Genomic DNA, 15,867 nt, shown 5'->3' with positions numbered 1-15,867 from the left:
GGTCTTTGATACAATACGTTTCGAACTAGTGGCATGTTGATAAAAAGAGTTGTGACAAATCACGGTGAATTGTCAAAATTAAAGCAAATAACAGCGTCATAGTCAACAAACTGATATCAACAGTTTAAATAAAAATATTCATTTGTGATTTTTTTACGTTGAAAGAGCCTCACAATGGAAAAAATTGTAATTTTCGGTTCCACGGGCATGACTGGTCTTTGTGCGGTGGACGCAGCTATCAAGAAAGGTATATTGTTGCAAAAATTTGTTTATAAAATTAACAATCAATTTTTGAAGATCTAAATGTTAGAGCTTTTGTTAGAGACCCTTCAAAACTACCTGAACATATAAAAAACAGTGTGGAAGTTGTTCAAGGAGATGTTCTAAACTATAGTGATGTTTTAAATGCTGTAAAAGATGTGAATGGTGTTGTAGTTGTCTTGGGCACAGGTAATGATTTGAAACCTACCACTGTGTTAAGTGAGGGTATGAAAAATATTTTACAAGCTATGAAGGAATCAAATGTGGAGATTGTGTCAGTGTGCCTCTCTGCATTTTTATTTTATGAGCCAGATAAGGTACCTCCTATGTTCAAAGATTTGAATGCAGATCATAAGCGCCAATTTGACTTGGTGAAAGCATCTAATTTGAAGTTCATTGCAGTCTTACCACCACACATTGCAGGTAGGTTTTTTTGTTTAGAAAATATCTTTAAAGTAATTTTTTAAATTGTAGATCAACCAGGCTCAGAATACCAAATAAAGCATGATGCATCACCAGGACGAGTCATTTCAAAACATGATCTTGGCAGATTTTTGATTGACTCCCTCACACAACCAGAGCATCATGGCAAAGTGTGTGGAATCAGCACTAAGCATTAATAATTAATTGTTAAGTTTAACAGATAATTATATTAGATATGTTATAAAAAATGGGACCATGGGGAAAGAACATTTATATTAAGAAGTGATACCAGATTATGACAATTACATACATAAATAAAGTGTTTATTGCCACAATGATTAAAAAATGATAAGGTTATTACTCAAACTAAGTAGTCAGGTTATCAACAGACACTTATAAAATGATATTTGAACTTTATTTATGGCATTTAACATGAATCATAATTCATAAGTTTAAAATTCTTGTTTTTTACAAATGTGCCAATTTGCATGAAATCATAAATTTTTCTTCATATATATCTTTGTATTCACATTAATTTTATTTGAGGGCAGAGGGGGAGGTTTTGGTGCTCCTTGCCAGCCATTACTATATTGGTTTTTATTTTTACAGCACATAGTTGTAGTTGGTGTGTAATTTCCATATATAGATATAGGCTGACATTCTTGATATCCCAACTTGCTATAAAACCCCTCTTGACCTTGTGTTGACAAATAAATTGTTTTCAGTTGTAAATGATTTTTACAATAGTCTTCAGCTTTCTCCATTAAAATCGTTCCAAAACCTTTTCCCCGCAATTTTCGTTCTATCACCACTGATTCAACAAAGCAAGCATCAGAAATACTGGGAATCGGTGAAAGTTTTAAATGTCCTATAATTTGGTCATTCTTTAGTAAAATTAAACTTGTTGGCAGTGTGTCTGATGAACTTTCCAAGCTGCGCATTCGAGCTGTTTCACTACGTTTCCATTCATCATTTATCAGTTTGCAACAATCAGACATGTATTTTTTATAGTGGTGCAAGGGAACCACTGCTAATTCCATCTGTAATGACAAAAAGTGAAATTCTTGTTGAATTTAAGATTTAAAAATACCTCCTGTTTCCCACTGTGTAGAGGGGCATGTTATTATTCAACTGTAACCCGAAATTATCATTTTCTTAAATTTTAATAACTTATCATATATTTTGAAAAAGTGTGGTTAGGAACATTACAGAAACTAGATCATAAGAAACAGTTACACAAGAAATCTTGTTAGAATATAATGAAATGAATAAGATAAATGTGTGACAAATTAAATTACATAATTTGAAAAAATACTATTGTTTACAAAAAATACATAAAAAGTTTGAAATGATAAACGAAGGTTATGTTCAATGATTTGCGTCAGAGGTGATGGAGTTTGTGTAATAATAATAAATAATAAGGGATTAGTTCACTTAAATAAACTATGTACTTAAATTTCCTGAGTTTTGTGTTCAAAATATTTTAAAAAGGTGTAAGTGGAACATACCATTGAATTAGTTTTATCAGCTAACCTCAATCTTTATCTTAGGTATGTGGATTTTCGCTCAATCCTCAAAATAGCTAATTACCTATTTTTAGGATAAATAAAAGATATGGCGATGATGCCAGGAAGACTGGGTATGGTTCCTGGTATTCCAGAGAATCCTTTAAGTCTTTCATGGCATGATTCAACTTGGATTCCAATACTGAATACTGCAAATGTTATGGATTATTTTTCAGAACGGTCTAACCCGTTTTTTGATAGAACTTGTAACAATGAGATTGTAAAAATGCAGCGTTTAGCCCCAGATCAACTTCAGTAAGTTATTCAAGTTGCTTAATTATAACTTGTAACTATTTTAATCCTAGAAACATGACTGGATTAGAATATGTTTTGTTACATGTCCAAGAACCTATTTTATATGTGATTCGAAAGCAACACAGACACAGTCCCCAACAAGTAACACCACTGACTGATTATTATATCATAGCAGGGGTTGTCTATCAAGCACCAGATTTAGCAAGTGTCTTAAATTCAAGATTAGTATGTTTCTGTCTCTTAATTATTAACAGATCTTCAAAAATTACCTGTTGTAGCTGTCTGCAGTGCATCACTTACAGTCTTCATTTGAAGAAGTTGCAAGCTTTGCAAGATACCATCCAAGTAAAGGCTATTCATGGGATTTTAAATCACAAAAGTCTATTTCAGATAAGGCTAAAAAAGATGAAAAACCGCGAGAGGAACCGAGTTCTCTGTTTCAGAGACAAAGAGTTGATATGTTGCTAGGGGAGCTTATTAAAAAATTTCCGCTGCCCACACCTCCACAACCAAAAGCAGCACCACCTGCTCCTGTCAAGGCTGGGATGGAGAATGGTACAGTAGACGTAAAAGACATTAAGACCGAAAATTCGCAAGAGAAAATTAAACCGCCCCCAGAAAAGAAGCCTCGGCTGAATTAATTTGTAAACATTTTATTTGTGATTATGTTCCATGAACATGCATTGAGAATTTTATACCGATTTGAACAGTTACTGTAAACTACTACGCTACGACGCATGCGCAAACGTTGTGATCATGACGGTGTAGCAGTCTTCTAACTTGTTGATATATGTTTTTTTTTCTTTATTCTGGAAGAGAAATAAACTACACTAGTTTGGTAATAATAGTTTATCTTTAACTCTAATAAAAATACATTGAATTTTTTAAAAATAAAAAACACTCATGGCACAATTCAAACAAACATTTTTTTAACTAGCAAATTAAACTTGACGTTAGCTTTGTGAATTTCCTCTTTGACGAGTTTTACATGTTCCCTGGCGGCCTTATTGTTCGGTTCAAACCCTAAAACTACATTGAATTCCTTTTCTGCTTGTTCAAAATTGCGATCCTTCATGTATGCGACTGCAAGTTTATAATGGGCTTTAACACTATGTCTGTCAAAATCGAAAACTCTCTTGCAGGTGTCGATAGTAAGCAACCACTTTTCCGTTTTTAAATAATATGAAGCTAAATTATTAAGCAAATTTGCTTTCAACATGTAAATATCTTTTACAGGAATGGTGTCGATTTTTTCAGGTGGTGTCTCAGCGTCTATTGGTATTGACGATATGATTTTTAATGCTTTGGCAAATCTGTACGCAGCATCTTTGAATCTTTCTTGTTTGTACAAATTCACGCCTTTTTCTTTGTGGTTTTGTGCTATTTCAAATTTCTTTTTAGCATCCCACTGATAAATATATCCTTTAAATTTAATGCGCACCAACCTGACCGTGAACGTCAAGTTTTCCGGTGATATCCTGAATTTTGCTGTTTCTTGCTCGTTCATTGTACTTAAACATATATCTAAAGTACGACTTATGTAATTATCACTATCACCTATCACTAAAGTGGAGTTATTATACTCTGATAAATCTGGACAGTCGGAGATTAATATTTCGCATTCAGTCTGTTCTGATGGCTTTTTGCCCCAATCACCCTCTACTATCACTAATTTATGAATTTTGCCATCAGGTGAGATCCACATGTTGATTCTGCACTAATCTAACACTCAGATTCAGTACTAAACTTATTGTCTAGAATTTCCAACGTCAATTCGTAGTAGTCCTGCGCCAGTTTCTCATCCAAAGATAACGGACTCGGCAACGCCAATTTACAGTCCCTGTAATACTGGCCTGTTGACCGATTTGACGTTAAAAGACAATGTAAGAGTGTTTGTGCCCCTTGCCGAGGACTCTTGACAACGAGAAATCTTATAGGCCACTGGAGAGCGTATAAGAACTTGTTATTCAAGAAGGGGAAGTGACGGAAAATATTGGTTTCGACGTTTCCTGGATCGACCGCGTTCACAATGATGTTTGTGTCTAAAAATAATGCATTCAAAACTTGTTGGCTACATTTTTTTTATACTCACTTGACAACTTTTTGAATAAGTAACGCGTAAATAAGATTAGAGCCAACTTGGTGACTCCATAAGCCACAATATGAGATCTGAATTCGGTTTGTGATTTTGTGATGGCGTTCAGATCATACAAGTTGACCCAAGTGTGGGCCTGGGAAGATACGTTGATGATGCGCGAGTGATCCGCTTTTTTAAGTAAACTTAACAAATTGTGGGTCAAAATGAAGTGACCTGAAATTTGTAATTCTCATAGAAACGTAATGTATTTTTTCTAGGATTGATTTAATATTGAATGGTACTTTAAAGTAAAAATACCATCTAGTTATTAGTTCAAATGACCTGAGCAACTAATTCAGTCATACCTAAGTAGTTGGCTTGAAATGTAATTTCAAATCCATCCTCTGTAACAGTATGTGGATAATAGAATATTCCCGCGTTATTAACTAGCGCGTAAATCTCATTAAATTCTGACTTCAAAGACTCTGAAAACTTTAAAATGCTAGTAATCGAGGCAAGGTCTAGGTGTTTGATAAATATTTTGACGTTTTTGTTGCTCAGCTTCTGCAGAATGTCTTTCTTGGCGTTAATTCCTTTTTCTACGTCTCTACAGGCAAGAACCAGAGTAGCACCTACAAAATTTGTATTGTTACTGCTGTGTTTCCTGAGACTCATCCTTTACCTCTTTGTGCCAATTCCACAGCTAAAGCTTTACCAATTCCTGAATTTCCACCTGTAATAACAACAACCAAACCATCTAACCTTGCAGAACACTTGCACACACCTCCGGCGAAATACCGACTTGAAAAATGCAGTGTAAATATGATTGCAAAATATTATTGGTTATGGGAACTTACTATAAACTGTAAGTTACTGAACCTACAACGATTGTACCCGCTACGTATTTCCACATGACAGTTAAAAATTTTCTAACAATTTTCTGCGAAGTAACAAGATTTATCACTTTATTTATCTGCAAATAGATTAACAAACCTATTTTTCTTAGATTTTTAGATGGAAATTTCTAAATGGTTCCGTAGTTCATGTGATCTTCATTGTAAATTAGTTCAAATACCCATTTGTGATTGTTTTTTTAATTTCACAAATGAATTAATATGTTTTGCAAATTATTACGAATCATAGGTATTGTGACTTCTTTAATTTGAGAAGATTATGAGAAACAACCTAAAGCGAAATTGCTTTACTAAACCACTTCACACTCTTGAATTTTCGTTTGAGAATGACGATAATGTTAAAATATTTTCTTCGTTAAATTCGTTAAATGTTGTAAAAAAACAGTATTAACAGTAGCCAGCGATAATTAAAACAAGCATTAACATACATAAATCATTTGAACTACTTGTATAAACCGTTGAACTATTTGACATTTGAGGTTAGGTTTATTTGTTGTATTGTTTGATTTTTCAAATCTAAAAAATTTGCAGAAGCAACGAAATCTGAGTTTAGTTTGTTTCATTTTTTTGTGTACACGCTTTGAAGACTTTGAAGGTATAAAGTTATTTCTTCATCAGATCTATTTTTTTTTTGTGTAACTAACCACTTAACCAGTAACTCTTGAATATTTTTTTTTAGTCAAAATGCAAGAATATGGTGGTGCCAAAGAAAAATTTAATTTTTACAATCATTTAACAAGTATTGTCAAGGCGCTTGAAAACAAACACACAGTGATTGATTTAAGAAATGAAGGTTGTGTGTCTGGATTAATCAAATTTGTTGATGGTTTTATGAACATAGAAATGGAAAATGTGGTATTTTTCAATCCACGAGGACGGGCATATAAGTTTAATAATTTTTTTATAAGTACAAGAAATATTAGGTATGTCCACATTCCTGATGGGTTGTCTGCTATTGAGTTGTTACAAAAGCAGATGGACAAAATGCAACATTCAAATGTTAAACCTAAGAAGAAAATTACCTTTAAAACGGCAAGAGCCAAACGATATCAAAAGGCAATATTAGAGAGTTTAAATGAACCAACCCCAGGTCCATCTAGTACTTAAAGTACTAGTACTTAAAGATATTAAAGAGTCCTTTATAAATATATATTTTATACAAGTACATAATTATATTTTTAATTCAGTAGTTAGATCCCTAGATTCTCTTCCTTAACGCGTTCCACACTGCTATGATGGTTTTCCCGCAGAATATTTGTTTTTATAGTATAGGTAATTAAATTAAATTTGTCTTAAAATATGTCTTGACAGTGCATCTGTATTGACGAATATTTTCCAATGAAAAAATGAGCAACGTGTGGGTCACCCGATCGCTTGACAACAAGAGACCAACGAAGAGACCATCAGGTCTAGGTCGTGTTAAATGATAAATAATGTGGTTGATAACACACGTTACACAATGATGTAGTGTTTGTTGCAGCATTTATTTGCATAACGGTAAAAATTGTAATCAATAGTACATATTATACCTTAATGTATCAATAAAAACTTGACTTTATTATTTAAAACAAATTTGTTAACTGAAAATATTTGTGAAAAAGTGTTTTTTTGTGAAATGAATTGTTTGAGTCATAGATGAGCAAACTGTAAGAACATAACGGCTTCCTTTCACAGTTTTTGCATTCTTCATGGTTCAGTGCCAACCAATTTAGAACATCTTTCAAACACCGAAATAAATTCCTCCAACCAATTTAATTCTTCTACAATATTAACTGCATCTTTTTAGAGGAAGCTTCGTAGATATAAAAGAGCTGATTTTTGTTAAAGGTGGAGAAATTAATTTCTCATTCAATTAACAATATTTTGCGAACAGTGTGTGATAAAGTTCAAATTGCAACAAAATATACAAAAAAAAACAGTAGTAAAACGGTGCGTGGGCTCGCGAAGCGGAGCGAATAAGTCGCTATAAACCATTTCTCTTTTTCCAAGCCAACGATTCCGCAATGTCAAGCGCAAAACGTTGAACTTGACTGTGGTGTGGTGTAGTAAATGATGAAATTGATGAAAGTTGGAAGAGATTATAAAGAACGTTTGCCACGCACCGTTGACCCCCTCACTATAACTAGTATAACTAGAAGTGCCAGCGGTGAAAGTTGATGGCCAATTTTATTCCACCAGAGAGAAACACTCACTTTTTAGATCAGCCAGACCGTATTATAATTATTATTTAACGCTGATTAACTTTTGTCGAACTAGATTGAACAATCTGCCTTTTATCAATGCGTAAATTGTGCAGGAAAGTGCACTGCAACAATTTCCAGAAGAATGTTCTGTTACGGATTGCAACCTCATCATCTGCATTCGTGGCCGTTTTAAATACAATGTTTTTCAAGTTAACTGTCTCTGCAAAATTTATGACTCGTTGCATTAAATCCAAATAATCGCGCAGGATAAACCACAGTTTGATAAACGGTGGGGTTATTGATTTCTAAAGGAGACAAAAGTTGAGTGGTAAATTATGTGCAGGATTTTCAAGGGCAAGGAAAGTTTTGATAGATCTTTTGTAATCTCTTGTTCTCGAATCGACCTTTTCAAAGAGAATTATGTATATAAGTTTTATTTCAATAAGTCAGAAACAAGAACATTCATGTGTGTATCAATTTAAATTCATTTTTGCAAAATCTGGTCATTTTTTATTGTTTTCATAAAGTTCTACAAACCAAAACTTGTTTAGTTCCTTATTCTATCTATGCATCTGATCTTGTCAAATAAGTAAAAATTTTATTTTCTTTATCCCATAAATCACCTAATTTTGCAACAGTATTAAACGAGGACAAGTAAGTAGATTTGATAAAGTATACGACTTAAAAAACACTTTGTCACTCCTGTTACTTAGCGGGGTTTTAATCATCAGGTACTTAAGTATATTTTATAAAGTAGGTAGAGAATCACTGCGTTTGTAGGTTTCGTGCTGGCCCACTTGTTAATCGATTGTTTTGTTTAAATGTTTCTCCAGAAGGCTTTCTTCTTTGTCTTAATCACAGAATATAATTATTACGTCGAGATAATATCAATGTTTTGTATTTTTAATTTAAACTATTGACGAACTGGTTAAATGTAGAAGGTCAAATCCTTTTTGGAAAGAACTGTAGAAAGAAAGGACTTTGAATAAAATGATAAAAGAAGAAAAATTAAGTTTGGAGGTGGTTCCTGCTTAAAATTTATCAGCCTCGAAATATCGTTCTTTTTTAGGAATATTAAATTTTGCCTTTCTAATGGATCAATTAAATTAATTTTTGTGTCGACTAGATTCGTAGAAAGTGTTGGTCAAAAATAAAAAGCTTTTATTAATAGTGGACATATTAAATTGTTTTCAGAAATACAAGTGTGTCTGATTAGTTTTTTTCAATTTAATCCATGAACCTGACACATTTGTAAAAAGTGCGTTACACCAAAGTGTTGGCAGAAGTAGAAAAATATTTTTGTTACCTTTTTTTTGAAATACATACATAATTTCGTTTTGTGTAAAGCTATTCTACAATAATCATTTCATAGGAAGAAAAATTAGCTCCTTTTAGTACGGTTATAATCGCTAATGTAGTTATTTAATAACAAACTCATAAAAACTGCCAAGCATTAAATAATAAAAAGATGGACCTTTTCTCAAAAATGAGATAATTTCCCCATTTTTCTATTAAGTTGTGATAAAACCAGTTTGCACTTTAAAACGAATAAAAAAATATTAAACAAGTTTGCAGTAGGAAATAAAAGCGTAATGAATGGGTGAAATTGTTATAGATGTTTATTAAATTTCGTTTAGTTAAGGTCTAGTTATTAACAATTAGCTTGTCGTAATAAAGATCTGACGACTCTAGGAAGTAAGTTAAAAATGTAAAATTATTATTATAAATAATTAAAAACACACCGTATTACAGTATTAAAATGATGTATTTTTAATAAACAACAGCGTTAACGTGTTATTATTTAAGTTAGAATGTATGACACGCGTGTGGTTTAATCAAATAAATTTAAGTGGAATTTTAGTATTATTGTGATGTCGAAATGTGTGCTGCAAGTTAGAGATTTACCTGAGAGTTAAATAAAAAATAAAACAATACATGTTCTCCCAAAAAGTTTATTGCAAATAATAATAGACAACAAATAAATAAATAACGCTCATCATCAAAACAGTTTCGCTATTACAGTAAAGTAAACAATAATCGAAATAAATAAGAAAAAATAAATAAGTTTATGTACAAAATGAAATTTACATGCTTACGAATTAGAAATTAATTCTAGTGGAGAGAATTCCTTAAGAATTACATGTAAATAGCATAAACCACAAAATGCATAATGGTAGACAATTAATTCATATAAAAATTACACAAGGCTGTCGTATCACTCTACAGTATCGTACAAGAAACAACAATTATTTTTACTTAAATAATAGCGCCATTAAATAAATGTTTTTAAAACAAAACAATAGAATAAGAAAGAAAAATGAAGCGTTAAATCTATAATTAGCTTAATTAACACAAGTAGAAAGTAAGATAATTATTAAAGTATCTATGCTAACTACAATATAATATAGGTAAGAACGAACGATATTGTGAAGTTTTCGTGCTTTTCAGAGAATCCGATCATTTTTCCGCAAACTAAAAAGCGTAACAAATTAATTCCAATTAAGTAAAAATTTCTAAATTTTGCGCTAATAATAATCATTACTATAATACAAACCGCATTTAGGTGAAAGTCCAATCTAGAATGAACAAAAAGTAAGTGGGTCGTGTTCTGAATTATGCATTCGCGAATTAAATTTCATTCATTCCTTCAAGGTTCGAAAACCGTTAGAAGAAGATGCAAAAAACAATTTTCCCATGACAAAAAAATAGAAAAACATCCCCACTCCTCATTTTTGCCGTTGGGCAAGTAAAAGTTTAGCAACGTCAAGGCCCTGAATATCATGAATCTCGAACCCAGTCTCACTGAGCTATAGCCGTCAAAGGTCTCTGTCTGAATCCTTTGGAACCGTCGGGACCACGCGGCAACCTCACCACGTTCTCTCCGTTCTGAAAAGCGGTGCTGTTGCTCCTGGATCTGGGATTGCTGTACTCCGACGACTGACTCGCCGAGGACAGTCGCCTGTTGTAGTTGTTTTCAGATCCTGAGAGGCTGCAGGCGCTCATCCTGCGCGGCAGGAAAAGGCTGGAGTCGCTGGAGTCGCGGCTGCTGTAGCTTAAGCGTCTCGGCATGTAGATGAAGTTGGCTTCGGTGCTGGAAGCCGAGAGGCGACGCTGCAGCCACGCCGCCGGCTCAATGTATCTCGAGGGGAAATGAGCCGACGAGCCTCGTCGGAGACGGGATCGGTTCTTCAGATCTTCAGCTTCCGAACCGCTCTGACAAGAACTGATGTAGTCCGTGTCGGAGAAGGTTTTGTTGTTGGTGTTGTTGGCGTTGTTGTTAGCGTTGGACTTCTTGTTGTTGGTCTTCTTCTTGCGTTCGGGATGGGGAACGTTGTTCAGTTCGTAAACTTTCATGGGATCTCCGAGGGTGTGTTGCAGCTGAATGGCATTCCTAGCAGATTCGGAGGCGACGAATTCGACCAAAGCGCACACCACCCCGGCCAGCGAAGGGTTCTTGTTGATGAACTGTCGCACATCTGCGGGGATGGGGTTGCCAGGTCGCAAGATCCGGATCAGGGCGATTTCCCCACAGACTTTGAACAGTTCGGCGACGTTTTCGATGGTAGCCTTGTCGATGGGCATGTGGACGGCCACGACGGTGCGCGAAGGGGTGGTTTCGTCGTACTGGGGTAGAGGCTCCAGACGCCTCAACTTGGTGCCAGCCTCGTTGATCTCAAGTTTCGAGGATCGGGACAGAGCGTGGGCCACCACCCTCCAGTCTTTGGTGAGGTGCTTCACCCTCTTGAAGCTCGAGATGAGCTTGAGACTGACGTAGCCCTCCTTGTTCCTCTTGACGTGTTTCAGCAAGAATGCGTCTTTAGTGATGTTAGCGTCGGAGAAGTAGAATTCGACTTGCTGGACTATCTTGTCGGCTAGTTCTTCCGAAGGGGGTTGGAACGGGGGCTCGGTGACCTCGGAGGTAACTTCGCAGCCCGAGTCCTTTCCGCCTCCCGCGGACCCCGTGTCGGAGGCGCTGTCGGAGAGGTCGGCCATGTGGGCACCTTCATCTTCGGCTTCGGCTGGGTTCTCGCTAACGGGACTCCGATCAAACGATAAAGAAACGTCGCTGTCGATCGAAGAAATGCTGTCTCTTGTCTCCAAGAGTTTGGCTGGGGGCGGCGAAAACGACAGAGTGCCCACGTCGCCGATCTCGTTCTTCTCGACGAGCTCCTGTTCGTTGAGCGTCTCTTCGACTGGTGCCGGCATCGTTACTTAAGTCACTTAGTAAACTAATATCACAATTTATCACTGCTGTGTTTTTGGCGATTCAGCTCGCTTGATCGGTCAGTCTTCTTTCTTTTTTAAGGCACTTTCACATCGAAAACGTACACTGCGATAGTATGTCGTGCGAATGTAGGTCACACGTGGTGATCGGGTTTGCTACTGCCACAACACACCTGTTTTATGACCTAGCTTTCAGCGTACTACTAGAGTCGCGCCGGTGTGATGCCGACTTTATAGGCGATATCGCCCCACCTCGACGTGCAGGGTCAACTCTATGAGAGGTGAAACCTCTTCTCGTGTCATGGCCGAGAACCTGACCTATCGTAACAAGTAGTGCCTGCAAAGCGCGCCGGTGGTGCTCGGAAGCTCGAAGGACCAAAAACCAAAGTCCCACGCGATAGTCTATGGGATATTTATTAAAAATGATATGTAATTAATTAGTCATTACTATTTTTTCTGACAGACATCCTCAGGGTCCTATGACTACTACGCCTAGTATGGATTAGTCATACTCCTCGACATAATAAAGAGCCTTGATAAATGTTAGAGGATATTTACCAACACCCGATGAACGTGGCCAATTATTTTTTTGGATATTTGCTCATCTTGTTTACTGCGTCGAGCCGTAAAGGGATTTTCTGATAAAGTTACTGCTTAAATCCTTTATTTGTCAGCTGATAAAAGTATTGCTCACGCGTTTACATAATGCTGTCAAGTACACTTTTGGCTTAATTCGATATGAATAAATTAAAAAGTGTGATTAAATAAGAAGGGTGAACGAACCTTATTCTTTCACAAACGCATGATTAATGCTTCTGCTGGTTATGTAAAAGCATTTAAACGACGAAGTTGGGATTGTCCAAGTTCCCGATGACTTTTCGCCACTGTTGGTGAATAAGCGGATAATACTGAGGCAACACTTCCTACTTTAATTCATGGGAATGAGCCAAGCTTTCGGATATTACCGAGAAGGGAAGTGTAGAATTAAACCAAAAAATTCTATTTTCCCGATTTGTTCCGGCATCCTGTCATTTCTTTCTGTTTCACAGTGGTAGGAATAGATTTTGTGATTCGATTAAAATGGCATTACATTGCAATTATCACAGCTACATGCACAGTTCTGCAGACACATAATTACGCTAAAAATAAATTACAACAATCACATTCAATAACATTGCAGAGTTGTTAAACGAAAAAAATTGGAACTGCGACGCATTAATTTTATTCATTGTGCAGAAGACTACATTCATTGTACTTTTAAAAATAGATCATAACACAATAGATGTGTAAACAGACATTAAGATTTACAATAATGTAAATACGAACAATTCAAATTTTGAATAGCAATGTGTTATTAAGACCGTTAAGACTAAGGAAATCAGCAGAAAATAACTAGACGCAAGCATCAAAGTTCTCTTTTGGAAGATTTTGTTTGCGAAACTAAACTATTTTAGTGTTTTACGAAAATTGTACAAAACTACGAGAAGACGTGTTAAATTAGCAAATCAAGTTCCAACAATGCCAAGTGATAAGGCAAGAAACATGGATAATTTAGTAGATTTTAAACATAGATGTGGTTTATTCTGCAAATTTGTACTATTTGTACAAAATGTACTATTGGATGTAACATTTGGTTTTTTACAATGATGTGTTCTTAATAAAAAAAATGCGTGGAAAATTCTTTTTGAATACATTGTTATTGGATTTAACATGGAGAAATGTGAGAAATAATATAGGTACATAAACTCTTTTCCTTTCTGATCCATTTCGCATATAAGGAAATTTTTTTTATATTACACCGAGACACATCAGATTTTCTTGGCGTATTATCAAAACTGTACAAGAATTTCTTCATCTTTTTTTGTGCGTCGATTCGGTGTTATTTTTTAGCGGAACGTTGTAAACTTATTAAAAATTAAATTATTAATAGACTCCGCGAGATCACTACAGCGTGTTATAGGAATATATCAAATTATCAAACCTTGTGAGATTTTATTTCGAAATAATAATTTAATAAATTAATAGTAACGAGTTCTTGTGTAAATTGGAGTTTTTTGGCCTACGAGTGCCAAAAAAACCCAATTGACTCACGAACGAGTTGAATACAAGGTTTTTTTGTTCGACGAGCCCCTTAAAGGCTCAAAATCGTTTAAAATCTTTAAAATTAATTGACAAGTATTGATATTCATCAAAATCCGTTCACATAGGAGAAAATTTTCAAATTCTGACAGTGTCGAACAAAAAATTATGTTTTGTTTTTTTTTCTGAAACATTAATAAACATGATAGGTATTTAAAATGACAAATCACATTAAATTTTGTTTATGTTTTAGTTGCACTTTATTTTTATGTTTTTATTTTGTATTAATTAATGAGGTGATAAAATAAACGATTTAGTGTTGTTTCTTTCAGAGTTCTTTTCTTTGTAAAGCAAACTTATAGTCTTGTTTATTTTTGTACAAAATAGATAAAAAATTAATTTTAAATGAGTTTAAATTTAAACAAATCGCACCTTGTTTAGATTTTACTGTAAGATTCAATAATAATGGTGAAACGCAAGTAGATATCTATAATACAGGGTTATTCACGTAAGATGACGAGCCTGACCAAGTAAAAATGCAACCCAAAATACATTTTACAAAACATTAATTGTGTTTTGGTATTTAAAAATTAACTCAGGAATTCAAGTAGGAATTCTATTCTATATCTGTCGTTGCATTTTTCGTTCATATTTAGTACCTATTTATTTGAAAACGTTTTCGAACGATGACAAAACCGACATGATCCTACTTACCCATTACTTTTGTGATTTTAATTGCTTATTATTGTTATTAAATCATACTTTTTTGACTGAGGTATTTATCTGCCAGAACTTGACATTCATTAGGCTGACGTTAAAAGCTATCTGTGTTTTATGTGCATTATGCTAATGTAATAGGGATCGAGATAGCTTTATAAATTGTATTTTGGGTTGTATTTTTACCTGTTCAAGCTCGTTATCTTACGTGAATAAGCCTGTATAATTATTAATTACAATATCACCTAGAACGAATAAAATTTAATTTTAATGTTCATTAGTTAAAAAAATACAGAAACTACTTCATTATAATATCGTAAGGAGCCATGACAAACCTATTATAATTTTACATTTTAAAATTTAAATTTTATTTAGAGTTTAGGGAGTAAAAATAAGTTTTATTATGTTAAAATTCAAGTTTTTGGAAGTTTTCAAAGATTCTGGTTTTAATAAATTGTATTAAAAATCAGAAATTAGTCAAAAATTATTCAAAATTGTAGTACAATTTTGCATTTAAACTTTCTACTGAATCCTAGAAAATCCGTATTTTTTGTGTTTATTAATTCATCAAATTTATCACTTCCAGATTCTGTTTAATCTGTTTATTCATCAAGTAATGATTATTATTATTTGTAGGTAGATAAAGTTTTCAAAAACCTATTTTTTAATATTGATTACTTATTGTAGTTTACAGGAAAATACCTAAGTAAATAATTTTTTGATTTCACAATAATAATGAATCAATATTTTATTATTATTAAAAACTTATCATCCAATCAATAACTGGTATTTAATATGACTCGCAATATATTATAGAAAATAATGAAATTATTTGAAGTTTAGATAAATATTTAGGAATTAAACTGTCAACAATTAACCAAGCCAAGTTAGTTAGAAAAAACAAGTTATATCTAGAATCTGTTTCAAAATCAAAAATCCACTACCTGTTGAATTATGTTGGCAGAAAAAAGAAATCCCTAGAATAAGTTTCATTTTTTTGGGTTGGCCCAACGTCCCGCCAAAATTTGACATTGAACTGTTGAGTTTATTTACGTAACACAAAAGAATTATTATGTACAAAAAGGTGGTAGCTACCATATCATAACTTTTGAGTGATATAAGATATAATAAAATGAGAACAAAAAAACACGATGAATTACGACCTAAAT

General features: G+C 34.0%; 6 protein-coding genes across 8 annotated transcripts; 2 read left to right on the top strand and 4 right to left on the bottom strand.

The window, feature by feature from the left end:
- The first annotated feature begins 48 nt into the window (after positions 1-48).
- LOC138123682 (flavin reductase (NADPH)) lies at positions 49-1,416 on the top strand. The gene is made up of 3 exons (XM_069038469.1): positions 49-247; positions 298-684; positions 736-1,416. The coding sequence occupies exons 1-3, from the start codon at positions 175-177 to the stop codon at positions 879-881; spliced, it is 606 nt and encodes a 201-aa protein (XP_068894570.1). The 5' UTR covers positions 49-174; the 3' UTR covers positions 882-1,416.
- Positions 142-2,277, bottom strand: Naa80 (N-alpha-acetyltransferase 80). Of its 2 annotated transcripts, XM_069038471.1 has the most exons (3): positions 2,193-2,277; positions 1,775-1,815; positions 142-1,724 (listed from the first exon to the last, which is right to left on the bottom strand). In XM_069038471.1, the coding sequence occupies exon 3, from the start codon at positions 1,722-1,724 to the stop codon at positions 1,179-1,181; it is 546 nt and encodes a 181-aa protein (XP_068894572.1). In that variant the 5' UTR covers positions 1,775-1,815; positions 2,193-2,277; the 3' UTR covers positions 142-1,178. The 2 variants fall into 2 exon arrangements, with proteins under 2 accessions (XP_068894572.1, XP_068894571.1); XM_069038470.1 differs by lacking the exon at positions 1,775-1,815 and having other exon boundaries at positions 2,193-2,260.
- Positions 2,278-2,298: 21 nt separating this feature from the next.
- Positions 2,299-3,349, top strand: MED6 (mediator complex subunit 6). Its single transcript, XM_069038468.1, has 3 exons — positions 2,299-2,504; positions 2,555-2,729; positions 2,783-3,349. The coding sequence occupies exons 1-3, from the start codon at positions 2,299-2,301 to the stop codon at positions 3,143-3,145; spliced, it is 744 nt and encodes a 247-aa protein (XP_068894569.1). The 3' UTR covers positions 3,146-3,349.
- On the bottom strand, positions 3,339-4,209 carry LOC138123680 (tetratricopeptide repeat protein 9C-like). Its single transcript, XM_069038467.1, has one exon. The coding sequence runs from the start codon at positions 4,207-4,209 to the stop codon at positions 3,418-3,420; it is 792 nt and encodes a 263-aa protein (XP_068894568.1). The 3' UTR covers positions 3,339-3,417.
- A 17-nt stretch (positions 4,210-4,226) lies between these two features.
- Positions 4,227-5,925, bottom strand: LOC138123679 (retinol dehydrogenase 12-like). Of its 2 annotated transcripts, XM_069038466.1 has the most exons (6): positions 5,575-5,925; positions 5,439-5,521; positions 5,264-5,382; positions 4,947-5,213; positions 4,597-4,815; positions 4,227-4,546 (listed from the first exon to the last, which is right to left on the bottom strand). In XM_069038466.1, the coding sequence occupies exons 2-6, from the start codon at positions 5,492-5,494 to the stop codon at positions 4,227-4,229; spliced, it is 981 nt and encodes a 326-aa protein (XP_068894567.1). In that variant the 5' UTR covers positions 5,495-5,521; positions 5,575-5,925. The 2 variants fall into 2 exon arrangements, with proteins under 2 accessions (XP_068894567.1, XP_068894566.1); XM_069038465.1 differs by having other exon boundaries at positions 5,439-5,923.
- A 3,691-nt stretch (positions 5,926-9,616) lies between these two features.
- LOC138123460 (la-related protein 6-like) lies at positions 9,617-12,126 on the bottom strand. Its single transcript, XM_069038210.1, has one exon. It carries the CDS (start codon positions 11,882-11,884, stop codon positions 10,478-10,480), a length of 1,407 nt encoding a protein of 468 aa, XP_068894311.1. The 5' UTR covers positions 11,885-12,126; the 3' UTR covers positions 9,617-10,477.
- Positions 12,127-15,867: the final 3,741 nt, after the last annotated feature.

The sequence above is a fragment of the Tenebrio molitor genome, chromosome 2 (assembly GCF_963966145.1).
Source record: "Tenebrio molitor chromosome 2, icTenMoli1.1, whole genome shotgun sequence".
NCBI lineage: Eukaryota > Metazoa > Arthropoda > Insecta > Coleoptera > Tenebrionidae > Tenebrio > Tenebrio molitor.
This window is presented reverse-complemented; position numbering and strand designations above follow the sequence as displayed.

What these genes read in the sequence shown, in the direction of transcription:
- LOC138123682 (XM_069038469.1), top strand. Translation starts at nt 175, where the DNA reads ATGGAAAAAATTGTAATTTTCGGTTCCACGGGCATGACTGGTCTTTGT. An exon ending in GGACGCAGCTATCAAGAAAG is followed by an intron (nt 248 to 297) that starts GTATATTGTTGC and finishes CAATTTTTGAAG; the next exon opens with ATCTAAATGTTAGAGCTTTT. An exon ending in CTTACCACCACACATTGCAG is followed by an intron (nt 685 to 735) that starts GTAGGTTTTTTT and finishes TTTAAATTGTAG; the next exon opens with ATCAACCAGGCTCAGAATAC.
- MED6 (XM_069038468.1), top strand. Translation starts at nt 2,299, where the DNA reads ATGGCGATGATGCCAGGAAGACTGGGTATGGTTCCTGGTATTCCAGAG. An exon ending in TTAGCCCCAGATCAACTTCA is followed by an intron (nt 2,505 to 2,554) that starts GTAAGTTATTCA and finishes TTTTAATCCTAG; the next exon opens with AAACATGACTGGATTAGAAT. An exon ending in GTGTCTTAAATTCAAGATTA is followed by an intron (nt 2,730 to 2,782) that starts GTATGTTTCTGT and finishes TACCTGTTGTAG; the next exon opens with CTGTCTGCAGTGCATCACTT.
- LOC138123680 (XM_069038467.1), bottom strand. Translation starts at nt 4,209, where the DNA reads ATGTGGATCTCACCTGATGGCAAAATTCATAAATTAGTGATAGTAGAG.
- LOC138123679 (XM_069038466.1), bottom strand. Translation starts at nt 5,494, where the DNA reads ATGTGGAAATACGTAGCGGGTACAATCGTTGTAGGTTCAGTAACTTAC. An exon ending in TCAGTAACTTACAGTTTATA is followed by an intron (nt 5,383 to 5,438) that starts GTAAGTTCCCAT and finishes GCATTTTTCAAG; the next exon opens with TCGGTATTTCGCCGGAGGTG. An exon ending in CTTATTCAAAAAGTTGTCAA is followed by an intron (nt 4,547 to 4,596) that starts GTGAGTATAAAA and finishes CATTATTTTTAG; the next exon opens with ACACAAACATCATTGTGAAC.
- LOC138123460 (XM_069038210.1), bottom strand. Translation starts at nt 11,884, where the DNA reads ATGCCGGCACCAGTCGAAGAGACGCTCAACGAACAGGAGCTCGTCGAG.